General features: G+C 32.1%; 2 protein-coding genes across 5 annotated transcripts in view; one reads left to right on the forward strand and one right to left on the reverse strand.

The window, feature by feature from the left end:
• The window catches only part of LOC139516933 (transient receptor potential cation channel subfamily M member-like 2), a 64,429-nt gene extending 63,770 nt beyond the window's left edge, over positions 1–659 (reverse strand). For 2 of the 4 annotated variants that reach the window (XR_011663057.1, XM_071307406.1), the window contains exon 1: positions 512–659. The gene's annotated coding sequence lies outside the window, so the exon portion shown is untranslated. Of the gene's footprint in view, positions 1–436 lie in introns of all 4 variants that reach the window. The other 2 variants (XM_071307410.1, XM_071307408.1) reach the window with 2 other exon arrangements.
• A 1-nt stretch (position 660) lies between these two features.
• Positions 661–10,832, forward strand: LOC139516934 (ADP-dependent glucokinase-like). The gene is made up of 5 exons (XM_071307412.1): positions 661–1,096; positions 2,912–3,102; positions 5,685–5,781; positions 6,260–6,396; positions 7,452–10,832. Exons 1-5 carry the CDS (start codon positions 762–764, stop codon positions 8,120–8,122), a joined length of 1,431 nt encoding a protein of 476 aa, XP_071163513.1. The 5' UTR covers positions 661–761; the 3' UTR covers positions 8,123–10,832.
• The last annotated feature ends 5,281 nt before the right edge of the window (positions 10,833–16,113 follow it).

A 16,113-nucleotide genomic window follows, 5' to 3' on the forward strand; every position in this document is an offset into this window, starting at 1 on the left:
AGGGTGGTAATTGGGGTACCTTCATGACAGACAAATAACAGTACAAATTCTTGACAAAGACGTTAACAGTAATTTTTGATAAAATATGCACTTTCTTTTAGACGATAAAAAAATCGTATAATTTTGACGAATGACGGAATCACTTTATTTTTTTCAAAAATAAAGGTAACAACTATTATTTCAGACATCTGACGTATCACGATAAGGATATCTTGGTGAATCATGGTAAAAATTTAATCAATTTGCCGCTAAATAGTAGCCCAAAATTACCTTTTGACGCATTTCTACCCTCATAATGGAAACATTCAGGTCTGCCTCAAACATGTACAGTATAATACATATATGATATGTATTTTTTGATCCAGATATCAATTATTAATATATATATATATGTATATGATCTAAAATTTGGTCCCAGATTTATCATAGACATTACAGACATAGTATCACATTCACTGTATGTGTCTCACATCACCAATGATCAGTGCAAATATCATAGTGTCAAAATTACCTAGAGGGTTTAAAAATAAAGAATTCAACCATCCCTCATTTCATTTTCTTTAAGGGTATCACTTCAGAGGTGATGTAAACAACATCTCCTTCTGTTTCACTTTCATTGGTTTTTTTCGTGTCTTATCCGTCATCGGCTCAAATCTTACGAAGAATTTCAGCTTCCGGAAAGAAATACGACGACAACAACTTTCTTAGATTTGTCAGTACATGATCATTTTATCTCAAGATCGAAAAATCAGCTAAGAAATATGTCAAGTTTGAAGTATTTGTTCGTTATTCCCGTCCTTGTTGCCTTGCTTGCTTACTTTTATCCATCAGATTACGATTATGAAAACGATATGAACGAGAGACTTCAACAAATTTTGTCGGGGTTACTCCGAGCAGAGAAGAAAATTGCACAACCAAAGGCGAAAATTGCAATTGGTTTTGGTGGTTGCCAAGATATGTTTGTAGATGGTCTTGCACTCTTAGATGCTTTGAAATTTGAGGCACCAGAAAACCCTGAACACTTTATGTCTGTTGATACACAACAGGAGTTGACAAAGATGATGGCCTATTTCTTTCAGCATGGTGCTGCAGCAGAGTAAGATAACTCTTTAAATCGTTACTTTATGAAATTTTCTTTTGATCTTGCTGACTGATAATTTCCTTTCTCAGCGGAGTCGAGTGATATGAAAATTATCGCTAGAAACTAAGGGGGCATGTGGCATTGCTAATGAAATTGTCAACTTCGTCATAGGTAAAATAGCGATAAACAGATTATCATTGGTCATCTCAACTCGATTGCTTTTCTCAGTTATGCCGTACTGGCTCAAGCGACAGAGTTTACGAAAAGTGGTGGGCCTCAGGATTTTACCACCAAAATTTTGCATAGGACTGACCATTTTAGTATTTTTCAATAGAATTAAAAGTGAGGACCACCAGATTTTCTTCAAGGACCACCAGGGAAAAAAGATTTCGTGATCTCTGAAGCGAGAAAATCAATCTTGTTGAGATGATGAACGATTATCTTTAAATATTGTGCTAGATTTCCTTTCATATCATTCTGATCCAACGAAATGAGTTACATAAGAAATAATCTGCTTCTACTTCAAACTTCTGTTTAAAAGGAAAAATGAAAAAATACCAAAATTAAATGAACAACATGAACAAAAAGAATTAATTGAAGAAAATAATACACCTTTTTGCTTTTTTGAAATATGTCCTGGTTGACCTAAGAAACTGTCCCGCTTGAACATGTAGAACTATTGACATCATACAACAATCACTTTTCATTGTGCCAATGTGGCATCACATACTTTGTAAGTTCATTAAAGGCAGACAAATAGCGATAAAGACTGTATTGGGATTATCAATTAAAAGAAAGGTCAAGCTCATATCAAAGATTTGACTGATACAAACATTTTAAGATATACAATGTATGTACATGTATGTTTATAAAAGTACACATACATGTACAAGAGTTCATGTATTACATTTTTATTTGTAAAACTGTGATAAAATGCCAGATTTTGATTGGTTTATACAAGCTAGGGAGATATTTTACTGAGCTCTATCCCACAATGTCCCATGGCTAACACTCTTTTACAATACTCTTCATGACATCATTCTTTATGGAAAGCTAATAATGATCAATTGTAGACCAGTTTTATCATTGTCAACCTTAGCATCACCTCAGATTTTTATCTCAGGATAACAATATGCAAATTACCCTCTCAACTATGTGTTATTTATTTGATATATTATTATATTGGTTGCAATGAATTGCATTGATTTCCCAGTGAAATAAAAACTGATAATTTCACATGGTTATAAACAATAGGCGTTGTCAAGATGTTGATTACGTTGGATCAAAACAAATTGTGAATGCGTAGTAAAAGATATAGTTCTTTACATTTTTAACTTTCACACAAATAGCCATTAAAAACAATAACTGATCAAAGAATTCAATATAAGAAAATATTCAACTCATGACCGAACAACACTGATAATTAACTAATCCATCCTTCTGTCCCGCTTTATGTTAAAGTTTTTGGTCAAAGTAGATTTTGAAGAAGTTGAAGTCCAATCAACTTGAAACTTAGTACACATGTTCCCTATGATACATGTACGATATTTCTAATTTTAATGCCACATTACATGTAGAGTTTTAACCCTAATTTCACGATCCACTGAAAACAGAAAATGATAGAGTGAGTAGGTCATCTGTGTACTATGGACCATTCTTGTTTTTAAAGTAATAATCGATACAAAATGTGACAATTTGGCACATTTTAAAAAAAGCTCTGTGACCCATACATACAAAAACAAATGAAGTACCATTTATAATATTAAAAAAATACATGATATAAACTATATTTTGGAAAATTAATACAAACTTCTTTTAATTTTATTTTAGACGATACGTTGGAAATGACACATTATTTAACCAGTTAACAAGAGTTGCTAAAACAATACCAGGTTACAGAGAAGCTATAGGTGGAAATGCCCCTGCCATGGCACAAAGACTGGCCCAGGAAGGTGCAGAAGTTCTGTTGGCTGCCAAATTATCAAACAATGCCAGGAAAGCAATGCATTCTAGTTTACATAGTAAGTAGTAAATGTACATCTTCTTCCACCATGTTAACACTTGATACATGTATAATATTCAGCCAGCATTGTTTTATCATTGTACACTGTACATGTATAGCTTGAATTAATTTGTCTCTAGCGATATGAAATCAGACAGGATATATATGAATTTGGATACTAAAACATTTGATAATCAGATTTAACAGTCTAGCAAAAATAAACAAAAAAGCTATAATGATTTCCAATTAAAAAAATACAACTATTTAATAAAGATAATTACAATGAATAATGAACAACTGTCAACATAGTCAAAGTGGAAACTAAATTAAAGAAGTTATGCAACTGTAGATTTTGTACTACATTTTGGACATACATGTATAATTCTGTTTGCTCGATTCTTCTGTTACTTGCATTGCAAGTCTTGAATCCAATCTTCAAATAACATATATACTTTATTTTATAAACCTGCTGTAGATATGTTCCAGACCATACGAGTATTTGGACCATACGCGTACGGTCGGACCGTATGAGTATACTCGTACGGTCCATCTGACCATACATGTTTTGGTATCATATGGGTTAAATTTAAAAAAAATAAACAATAACCAAAACTTTGTAACTTTAGTTCTCCAAGATGCTATTTTTATATCAGATGGGTAAGTAAATAAGCGTACAATTGAAATTAAATGTTTGTTTAATTCTATATCTGAATCCCATTTTTGTACTCTCGCTCCAGTTGACACTAACTACAATGTACCACAAGGAATGTTATGTTTTTTATTAATTTACATTTACATGTTTGCGGTCCATTCATGTTCCTTTGCATATGCATTTTTTTTTTAAAGTTCACAAATATTATAAAACAATTGTCCTTGCACGTTTTGTTTACACCCGTTAACCTCAATTTCAATGAGCATACTGGCCTTTAATTAATTACTGACATGCTAATTACAGGAGATTAACAGATTAAACTAGCGTGACCTTTTTAAAAAGTTAGAATATTAAGTTTTCATTTCAATATCAATTGAACTTTTTATATCAATTTGAGATATAAGATTTTTTTATCTGTTATTTACATTTGTATCTGATAAACTTGACCATCTTCTTATTATTAGTTGGACCGTACGCGTACGGTCCGACCGTATGCGTATTTTGAAAAAGTACGCATACGGTCCAGACCGTACGCGTACGGTCCAAATACTCATACGGTCTGGAACAGATACAATGTTACAACACTAGATAATAAACAATACATTTGTAATACAATTCAAAAGTACATATGTAACATGTTGAGCAAATAGACAATAAATTTGATAGAAATATATATATACATTTTGTATATGTTTACATGTTAAAAATGTATACTGTTACTGTATATTAAATAAAAGGCCTAAAATAATGAGAGAGGAGGGAGAAGGTTAATTGTTTTTGAGTCCTATATAATTCCAAGGTCAGATATCAAATTGACACCATTATAAGGCTGAGCCACAAACCTGAGACCAGTGTTTATCAAATATGATAAAGTCCTAGGTAATTTTTTTAGAAAGCATGACTCTTATTTTATAGAAGAGGTCCATATGGCCACCTTCATTTGATAACATTATGGTAAAAGTTTTCTGGCATTATAGGGGCACAGGACGTTTGCACCTTTTTACCTGTAAAACGATAGGACATTTGCGCTTCAAATACATGTACTATGGACATTTGCGCTTTAAATTTTGATTCACCTGTATTGAATTGACCGGCCATTGCGCTTTTCACCTATTGTCGTCTACATGTAATTTTAATGAGAAGCGTTAACCATTACATAAATAAATTTAACTTATATTTGTCATTAGTATGACATATGGTCCAGAATCCTTTCATGCCCACTATAATGAATAGTTCTACTCGACTCATCCTGCAATTTAAAACTTTTTGAAGGTATCATTGAACAGCAGTATGTAAATTAAATTAAGCATTGCTATATTGATGAACAGACACCCCTGTCAAGAATTGAGAACGAGCAACTTGATTATTTATTTAAAATGTGGGCAAAATACCAGTCAGAACAGATAACAACAGCTAAATTCGTTCACTCCTTGGGCTTCAGATATCAAGCGGAAAAAATGACCTCTGATGACTGTATGTGTTTTTATGTCTTTAGAATGTTCATTTTTTGCTCAGATTTTGCATTGCAATGATTTTTAATCTTTTAACTATAAAAAAAAATATGACTAACTTTGCCAGGTCAAACATGCTGGTCCCAAACCCCGATAAAAGTGTAGGATAGTCATAAAAACAAATATTGCAAAAGCACAAATGTCCTATGTACAAAAATGTAAAAAGCACAAATATCCTTTTTCTAAAAGCGCAAATGTCCTATGATTTGTAGCGCAAGTGTCCAAAAAAAAGAAAGAGCAAACGTCCGGCGCCGCATTATAGACTAGGACTTACTGTGGACTCTTTTATTTTTGAGGATTAAGAAAAGTTGTACTTTGGTGGATGTTGGTGGATGTTTGATTTCATGGTCTACATATAAACCTTTAGAAAATTAGTTCTTTGTTAGATATTTAAATAATTCATTGTTTTCCTTTATAATATTTTTTTTTTTTTTGCAGTTCTTGGAGATGTTCTAGAAGAAGATGATATACATTTAATTTTAGAATACAAGACAGGAGATAAATGGGGTAAATTTACCTCTCCTAGAGCTAATAGGTGAGTAGTCTTTAACAGCAATTATAAAATATAGGTTTTAAAGAAAATTTGGTTATAAATATGTAAACATAAAGAGATATGGTATGTCAGATTGACATTTAGACAACTTAACTATCCAGTATCCACCACAATTGAAATTAAGTTAATGTAAGCAGTTATAGGCAATTGTATGGCCTTCAATGATGAGAAAGACCCATACTGTATAGTCGGCTATAAAAGGCTTGGACATGATTATTGTTAAACAGTTCAAACAAGAATTTAATTGTTAAATAGAATTGAAGAGAATGGAAACAGGGGATGTGTCAAAGAAATAAACTTACCAAAAAACAGGTTGCCATCATTGAAAAGCAAAAATACATATTGTAATGTTAAAAATCAGTGAATAAGTGAAAAAAATATTTTACTGACATGCTGCAATTGTAAAGATTAACAACTCTCACATCATTAATAATTGAGTTTTTATTTTTTTTCCTTGAAGATTCATAGTTCACAGTGATAACAGTAATCCCTTATTAGAGACAGTAGATGACTTAGAAAAGGAAATCCTTAAGTTTGACCCTTCTGTACTTGTTGTTGGTGGATTACAGATGATGGATAATTTTCCTTTTCAAGAGGGTATGATTTGATAAAAAGCATTTAAAAATTGCTCTTATACTGCATATAAGTCTACAGATGTACCAATAACATGTGGGTAGTATTGTTAATATAAGTACTAAGAATAATAAACAAATGATATTGAATTTATTCTAATGAACCATTCCTTATTGCTTAGCCACGGAGAATGTGTGCAAGAGGAAATTTTCTCTAAAATATTCAGTTTTACAAAACCCTCTAATGGCTATAGTCATGACTATTACAGTTATTCCACACAAATCAATTAGTAATGTAAACAATGATTCTAGTATCAATTTTCTATCCAATAGCCAAATATTTCACTATATGCTGGATGTTTAACTTTAGATTCAAAATCACCCTTTGTTTCTACTCTGAAAGGTGAAATGTTTGGTTGTAGATAGTCTGTGGTAACATCAGATTTAGACTTAGTACACATGTACCTTTTCAATTGAACTGCAAAATAAGGGTTTTGACCTTGCTTTCACAGAGCACTGACCATGGAAATGTAATAGTGTTATGTAGTAATAGAGTCTATATTTATTAAAAACTGTGTATCTATGAGTGATGACCACTGATTGAAAACAGTCACAATAAATATAGAAATTTGAAATGAAAAAATGATAATGCAATAAAATATGAGCTGCGTCGTATAGAAATCAACCTTATGCAAGTGCACGTCTACATGTACACGTAGAAGACTTTAAAGTGCACGTCTACATGTACACGTAGAAGACTTTGGTTGATTTTGGAATATACAAATACGAAACCGAAGTTGAATTGTATCTGGTTTGTAGGGCTCTTATAACAACACAGTTTACAAAGAGTTAAGTTGAATTTGTATCTGCTTTGTTGGGCTCTTGTAGCCACACAGTTTACAAAGAGTTAAAGACTTTTTGTAGAGATTTGTTTAACTCGAATTAAATGGACAGATAATTGATAGTCATTTGCATAAGGTGGATTTCTATCTGACGCAGCTCATATGTTCAACTGGTAAACATTATTTTAAGTTCAGTTAAGCCCTATGTGATGAATAAATTCATTGTGTTATTTTTCAGGTCAAATGGAATCAAGACTTGGTAAATTGAGGTCACTACTGGCAACTTTACCTAGAAAAATAAATACACATTTTGAAATGGCTTCATTCTCTGATCCAGCACTGTTACAGAAAATCATCAGCACAGTAGTCGAGTATTCAGATTCATTAGGTATGAATGAGCAAGAGTTACCAAACCTTGTTAGCATATTACAGTATGGAAATGTGTCTCTCCTGTCTGATGCTCACCCAAGAGTAGCTTCTGTTTTAGACCAGATGAGACAAGTATACAAGCTGTTGAAAAATACAAAGGAAGTTGATGGAAAAAGAAAATTAACACGACTTCATGTCCACACTCTTGCCTACCAAGCCATATTGACAACCAAAGGTTCACCGTGGAAAAACACAATGTCTGCCACTGCTAAAGCTTCTTTGACAGCTCATCGTCATGTTTGTGGATCAAATTGGATACACACACAAAAGTCTAAGCTATTGTTGGACGACTCATTCTCATCAAGTATATCAGCTAGTTCCACAAGAATTCCAGTACATGAGAAACGTCCTGTGTCATGTTGGGATGAAGATGATTATCAGATTTGCGTTGCTCCTGTGTTGGTGTGTACTCAAGTTAAACAAACAGCTGGCGGAGGTGATAACATATCATCAGCTGGTCTACTGGTACAAGTCAATTAAACTTTGGACTTTTATATTAATTTTGTTGTTGTTTTTAAAACAGATTCCACTAGAAAATATGTTTAACCTTGTTTTTATGTGTACTGCCAAGATATGTTAAGCAAATTTGCCATGATTTAAGATACTAAAAAATGTGTGTGTAAAACTGAGAATGAGATTTAAATGATAAGGTAATCAATAACATAATATTTTTTCCCTTCTTTTTGTTGTTTTATTCTTTTTTAAGTGTAAGTATTGGACTCCATAATAATTGGAGCAGTTTTAAAATAAATGAAAAATGAAATAAGTAAATTATGGTTTTTAATAGTGTTATAGATATTTCAAGCTTATTATCATTTACATATATATATATATATGATTAGTTTTGTAAGCTATATATCCTGGGACCACATTGTATCAGCTTTTCATTGACGCATATAATTCACTATATTTACATATTATTTTGCACTAGTAATATACATCTTGTAATATCACACTAAAATTTGTATATGAATTTACAAAAATGGAGAAATTTTACATAGAAGATCTTGGTTTTATAATCTTTTGTGGAATATTAAATGTTCACATGAATCTATTTTAATTTTGGGATAAAACCAGGTTGCCAATAATTTCCAAATTCCTTCATTCAGGTCTTGTTATCAAAATTTTGAATATTGAATTTAACGCTGCTAGTTCTAATATAAAAAAGAAGATGTGGTATGATTGCCAATAAGACAACTCTCCACTTCGAAGAGACCAAATGACACAGAAATTTTACAACTATAAATGTCCTGGTCAATCAATTATTATCCAAAATGAAGACTGTGTATAAATCTTGTTTTTAAAACTTCCTAGTTCTTAGTATAGATTTTATTTTTCACTATCAATTTCTTGTCTCTTATTATTCAATAAATGTCTTATTCTAGTCTTTAATTAATATTCATCCTCTGTTTTGTTCTTATTGATGTTTTTTATTTTAAACTTGTTATAAACATACCTCTCTTCTTATATATAGTTTTAGAGATTTTTTTACACTATGTTCCTTGAAGAAAAAGTATTACTTGTAAATCTATTTAACCATATTTTCCTTGTCAATCATGGTGCTAGATAATCAAAATAAGGTGAAAAAATACATTGTTTTTTTATAAGTGTGTTTAATCATAAATGTATAAATAGGAGAGTTGTTCCAATAAGTTGCGGCACTGAACAAAGATTATTTTTAAAGGCTAATTACTGCATCCATGCTGTTGGTCGTAAGGTACAACGCAAGTGTGGCGGGTGGATCCTTGCGGATGCAGGGGTTCACAGAAAATAAAACAATAAAAATACGAGTGAACCAACACCTGAAGTGGTGATTGTGCGGTAGGGTAAAAACGAGTGGATACCGCTAGGTATTCACAGTCATCTTGAAAATAAAGAATGTGTCGACAATAAAGACAACAACACTCATGTTTTTACCACATAGTATCTGTTTATTGGGTCTACATGTTTCGCCTAGTAGATAGGCATCATCAGGACAATAATACAAAGAAATATGACAGTGAAGAAAACAATAACATTTCTATTTATATATTTTCTATTTTAATTTACTTTCACTTTCACTTTCTATTTATATAACGTCACCATAACTACTATTATGTAACTTACACTTCCGGTTAAACCGCTAAACTGCAAGATTCGTACTTCACTGTCATATTTCTTTGTATAATTGTCCTGATGATGCCTATCTACTAGGCGAAACATGTAGACCCAATAAACAGATACTATGTGGTAAAAACATGAGTGTTGTTGTCTTTATTGTCGACAAATTGATATAACTTTAAACTTTAGAAATTTAAAAAATTTCCTATAAAACTTCTTGATCCAGTATCACAATTTATTGGAAAACAATCATAAGCCTGATCCAGAAATCCATGATCATGTCATAATATCAAATAAAATTACTGATGATGTGCAATTTTTTGTTGCTGTAGATACCAAATTTCATATTTTGAGGGTAGCAGGGTAGCAAACTGTATGTGTATTTTATGAACTTTTGTTAAAGCAATAAAAAATTTAGTTTCTTATGCTATGTTTAAATTTATAAGGTGCAAGTCATTTTTTGTTAAATTAGTAGCATGCATGTATAAAAATCATATTTTAGAAACAGAATCATTGGAAGTGTTCATTATTTTATAATTGCAAAGAACCAGCTAAATGTTGTTTCCTATGACCTTTGTTTTAGAAATCTTCCATTTTTATTAAATGATACAAAGTGTACATGTGCTATGCTTTAAAATGTTCCAAGTTTTAAAGCATTTTACCAGACTAATACAATTTTTACATGGAAGAACATTTTATCAATTGTATACTTCAATAAAATTCCCAACACTTTCACTAAAATTTTATATGCAATTTCAGCCATCAGCTTCAGTAAATAATCCAACCATGCTTTAAACACATTTCAAAACACAACTTGCATATTTATTGATGTTCAATATTTTGTAATTATTAGTTTAATATTTTAAAATTAATGTTAAGTTATACAGACAATAAGTTATTATATAATTTTGTAGATGATTAGGTTTATATTAGTATTATGGGAGTAAATAAATAGATTTTTTTGTCCAGTAATTTTATAGGTAATGCTATGCACAAACTTTCATGTTCATATATTTCATTAGTTATTGTCACGGTCGTTATCAAATTTATTATTGTTACCGCTTTGTAATAAATAAAATCCTTTATTTTTTTCCCTTCTTTTATTTGAATGAGGCCACTAGTTCTTATTTCTGCTGATCTTCTAATACTTTCTTACAATAAAAGAACTGAAACTGGATAAATCCTTTTAGCAATTGGTATATGTATCTTTTGAAAGGTTAAAACTTTTGAATATGCACAGTAAATAGTAAGTGACTAATCTACAGCATATATTAAAGTGAATGAAATACTCTGCATTTATCAGTTGAAAGAAACCCCCTTTTAGAACACCATTCATGTGAGCACTGTGTTCTCTACCTAAACGGTTATAATTAGTGTGTAGATACATCTGTACTACTGACTAGATTAACCATTTGCCATGAAGGATACATAACCCATATTTTACAGTTCTGTGGCTTTTTATCAAGTTTCCTATCATCAAAGTTTATTATACAAATACTTAACTTTACCCACTGAACCATGAAAATGAGGTCAAGGTCAGATGACACCTGCCAGTTGGACATGTACACCTTCCAGTTCTTCCATACACCAAATATACTAGACCTATTGCTTATAGGATCTGAGATATGGATTTATCAATCAAAACTTACCTTGTTCACTGATCCATGATACGAGGTCGTGGTCAAGTGTACACACATACATAATTGAGTTGTCCTATTCCTCATAATAAGAGAGAAATTAATATTACACAAATTTTGCCTTTTTGTTTCAAGTAGTCACTTAACCATGAAAATGAGGTCAAGGACATTTGATATGCGAGACGGAAACTTCGTAACATGAGGCATCTATATACAAAATATGAAGCATCCAAGTCTCCCGCCTTCTAAAACATCACACTTTAAAGAAGTTAGATAATCCCTATGTCGAGTTTTCTGTGACAAAAAAACTTACCACTTATCAATGAAAATGATGTCAAGGTCAAATAAATCTGTCAGACTGACATGTACATCGTAAAATATTTCCATACACCATATAGTTTACCTATTGCACTTATTGCATATTATATAAAGTAATAAAGGGACATGACTGAAAACAACAAAAAGTTGATCTGAGTTTTGTGCAGTGGTTATAAGTTTCATAACATTTTGTTGAGGCAAACGAATTAGAGAACAGAACATGTGTAAAGGGGCTTAACTCTAGAACAAAAAAGAGACACCAAATATAGTTGACATAAAAAGTTGTACCTGATCTGTATGTTGTGGTAATAAGCATTGTTTATAAGTTTCATAACATGTGGTTGAGGCAAACTGATGTTAGAGAACAGAAACAAAATCAGCAATTTTTCCATTTGGAAAGGGGCATAACTCTAGAATGGTTATAGTTACACCACCATAAAAGACAACAACACAAAATCTTTAAACTTTATCAACTGAACCATTTAAAGGAAGTCACGGTCAGATGACACCTGCCTGTTGGACAAACACCTTACAATGATTCCATACACCAAATATATTAGACCTATAGCTTAAAGTATCCAAGATATGGACTTGCCCTAGTTCACAGATCTATGAAATGAGATTACTATCAAATGTAATCTACTACTATTAAAGGGAAATAAACAAAGACTCAACATTGAACATGGAACCATGAAAATGAGGTCATGGCATTTCTGTAAGATGATACCTGCCAGTCAGACATGTACACCTTACAATCATTTCAAACACCAAATATGGTTGACCTATTGCTTATAGAACTTGAAAAACAGACCAAAACATAAATTTAACATCGACAAATGAACCATGAAAATGAGGTAAAGGTCAGATTAAACCTACCAGACCGACATGTAACCATTATAAACATTCCATTCACCATAGTTATCCTACAACTGAAATCAGGTCAAGGTCAGGTAAATTCTGTCCAACGGACATAGACATTTCAAGGAACTTTTTCTTTTCAAGCAGTCAGTTTCATGAAAATGAGGTAAAAAGTAAAATCACAAAAATACTGAACTCCCAGGAAAATTCAAAACGGAGAGTCCCTAAACAAATGGCAAAATTTAACAAGAGGCTCTCAAGAGCCTGAATCGCTCACCTGAATTTTTTTGGTTTAATCTCTCATCAATGATTATTTTGGCTTTTCAATTTATTTAAATGTTCTTTGAATCGTCCTATTTTCTTCAAAAGCAAAAAAAAATCATTTTCTCCTATGTTCTATTTTAGCCATAGGAGCTATGTTTCTTGACATACAAGGAAATGAAATATAAAATTTATACTAGATACTCTGAAACTCTGAAACTCATTTAGCCTAAGTTTGGCTGAAATTGATACAGCAGTTTCATAAGAGAAGATTTTTTAAAGTAAGTCAACATGATGAACAAATTGTGAAAAAAGTCTTTAAAGGGCAATAACTCCTAAAGAGGTCAATTGACCAATTTTGGTCAAATTGACTTATTTGTAGATCTTACTTTGCTGATCATATTTGCTGTTTACAGTTTATCTTTATCTATAATAATATTCAAGATAATGACCAAAAACTGCAAAATTTCCTTAAAATTACCAATTAAGTGGCAGCAACCCAACAATTGGATGTTTGATTCATCTGAAAATTTCAGGGCTGATAGATATTGACCTAATGAACATTTTTACTCCATGTCAGATTTGCTCTAAATGCTTTTGTTTTTGAGATATAAGCCAAAAACTGCATTTGACCCCTATGTTCTATTTTAAGTAACGGCGGCCATGTTTTTTGACGGATCAAAAATCAAAGCACACACTTTGTGCAGGATAATCTAAGGAACAACCATGCTAAGTTTTAACCAAATCCAATCAGTAGTTTCAGAGGAGAAGATTTTTTAAAGTTAGCAAATATGATGAACAAATTGTGAAAAATTGTCATTAAAGGACAATAACCCCTTAAGGGGTCAATTGACAATTTTGGTCATATAAACTTATTTGTAGATCTTACTTTGATGATCTTTTTTGCTGTTTACAGTTTATCTTTTATCTATAATAATATTCAAGATAATGACCAAAAACTGCAAAATTTCCTTAAAATTACCAATTAACTGGCAGCAACCCAACAATGGTTTGTTTGATTCATCTGAAAATTTCAGGGCTGATAGATATTGACCTAATGAACATTTTTACTCCATGTCAGATTTGCTCTAAATGCTTTCGTTTTTGAGATATAAGCCAAAAACTGCATTTGACCCCTATGTTCTATTTTAAGTAACGGCGGCCATGTTTTTTGACGGATCAAAAATCGAAGCACACACTTTGTGCAGGATAATCTAAGGAACAATCATGCTAAGTTTCATCCAAATCCATTCAGTAGTTTCAGAGGAGAAGATTTTTTAAAGTTAGCAAATGTGATGAACAAATTGTGAAAAATTGTCATTAAAGGACAATAACCCCTTAAGAGGTCAATTGACAATTTTGGTCATATTAACTTATTTGTAGATTTTACTTTGCTGATCTTTTTTGCTGTTTACAGTTTATCTTTATCTATAATAATATTCAAGATAATGACCAAAAACTGCAAAATTTCCTTAAAATTACCAATTAAGTGGCAGCAACCCAACAATGGTTTGTTTGATTCATCTGAAAATTTCAGGGCTGATAGATCTTGACCTAATGAACATTTTTACCCCATGTCAGATTTGCTCTAAATGCTTTCGTTTTTGAGATATAAGCCAAAAACTGCATTTGACCCCTATGTTCTATTTTAAGTAACGGCGGCCATGTTTTTTGACGGATCAAAAATCGAAGCGCACATTTTGTGCAGGATATACTAAGGAACAATCATGTTAAGTTTCATTCAAATCCATTCAGTAGTTTCAGAGGAGAAGATGTTTGAAAAATTGTTAACGACGACGACGACGACGACGACGACGACGGACGCCAAGTGATGAGAAAAGCTCACATGGCCTTTTAGGCCAGGTGAGCTAATAATAACACATCAAACGAATGGACAACTGTCATATTCCCGACTTGGTACAGGCATTTTCACATGTAGGAAACGGTGGATTGAACCTGGTTTTATAGCGCTAAACCTCTAGATTGTATGACAGATGATTGAACTACCAATATTGACAAAGATGTGTGAAAAAGTGTCACAAATATAGGGGGCAATAACAACACAAACCCCACAAAAAAATGGGGTTATTTTGGCGTTTTTTTCATATTATTACAAAGCCGGTAAATAGTCTAATCAGGTAGGTCACATTCGTGAAAAGGGAACAGGATTGCAGTTACGACACAAGAACATATCCCATAGCATCTGTATAATGGATATTCCATTGCGATCATCCAACTAGTGATGGCCTACGTAAACTATTCAAAGTGACGATTTTAACTTCATCATTTGGAACTCTTGGTTAAAAATGAAAAGGTCACAATTGGGAAGATGAAATCATCTATGTCGTAAAGTTTTGTTTTCAACTAACCCTCGTAGTCAATTTCTAGATTCAAGTCCTAATCAAATGGCAAAATAAAAAGCTCAAATACATCAAAGGAATGGATTTCAACCATCATATCCCCTACTTAGTACAGGCATTTTCTTATGTAAAAGGACATTGGACATGTTGGATGGAAACTTAGGAACATAAGGTTTCTGCAAACCAAGATATAAAGCATTCAACCTTCAGAAAAATAGCTTTTTGTTTTCCCTGCAGAATACTAATACCTGTTTCACATTCTGTCTTCATGTCGCAGGTGACACTAAAATAAAAATATTCAACCATCTTCCAAAAGAGCAAAAAATAAATAACAAGAATGTGTCCATAGTACACTGATGCCCCACTCCCACTATCATTTTTTATATGTTTAGCGGACCTTGAAATTGGGGTAAACTCTAATTCAGCATTTAAATTAGAAACATTATATCATAGGGAACATGTATACTAAGTTTCAAGTTGATTGGACTTTGACTTCATCAAGATCTACCTTGATCAAAAACTTTAACCTGAAATTGCACTATCATTTTCTATGTTCAGTGAACCATGAAATTGGGGTCAAAACTCAGATCATATCATAGGGAACATCTATAATACTAAAATAACAAGGTCCAATTTGTTTTTTAAGAACCTGTACACATTTTTGTTGAGGGCCAGCTGACATCCACTTCCTGGTGCAGGATTTTCTCACTGTGTTGAAGACCTATTGTTGGCCTTTTATCTGGTTTCTGCTCTAAATAGGGTTTTTGTCTCTTTGACACATTCCTCATTTCCATTCTCAATTTTAGATGCTTGGTTAAAAGTGATGTCAAACACCCGATGGCCCATGTAAGTTCATAAAATGTAATGGACAGACTGCAAAAGTAACATCCATGTGAGCTCAGAACGATAAAATCGTATAAAGAACAAACAACAATTG

The sequence above is a fragment of the Mytilus edulis genome, chromosome 3, assembly GCF_963676685.1.
Source record: "Mytilus edulis chromosome 3, xbMytEdul2.2, whole genome shotgun sequence".
Classification (NCBI taxonomy): domain Eukaryota; kingdom Metazoa; phylum Mollusca; class Bivalvia; order Mytilida; family Mytilidae; genus Mytilus; species Mytilus edulis.

Excerpts from the sequence above, each read along its gene's own strand:
- LOC139516934 (XM_071307412.1), top strand. The coding sequence starts at position 762 with ATGTCAAGTTTGAAGTATTTGTTCGTTATTCCCGTCCTTGTTGCCTTG. Across the intron at positions 3,103-5,684 it reads AATGCATTCTAGTTTACATA|TTCTTGGAGATGTTCTAGAA; the intron begins GTAAGTAGTAAA and ends TTTTTTTTGCAG. Across the intron at positions 6,397-7,451 it reads TAATTTTCCTTTTCAAGAGG|GTCAAATGGAATCAAGACTT; the intron begins GTATGATTTGAT and ends GTTATTTTTCAG.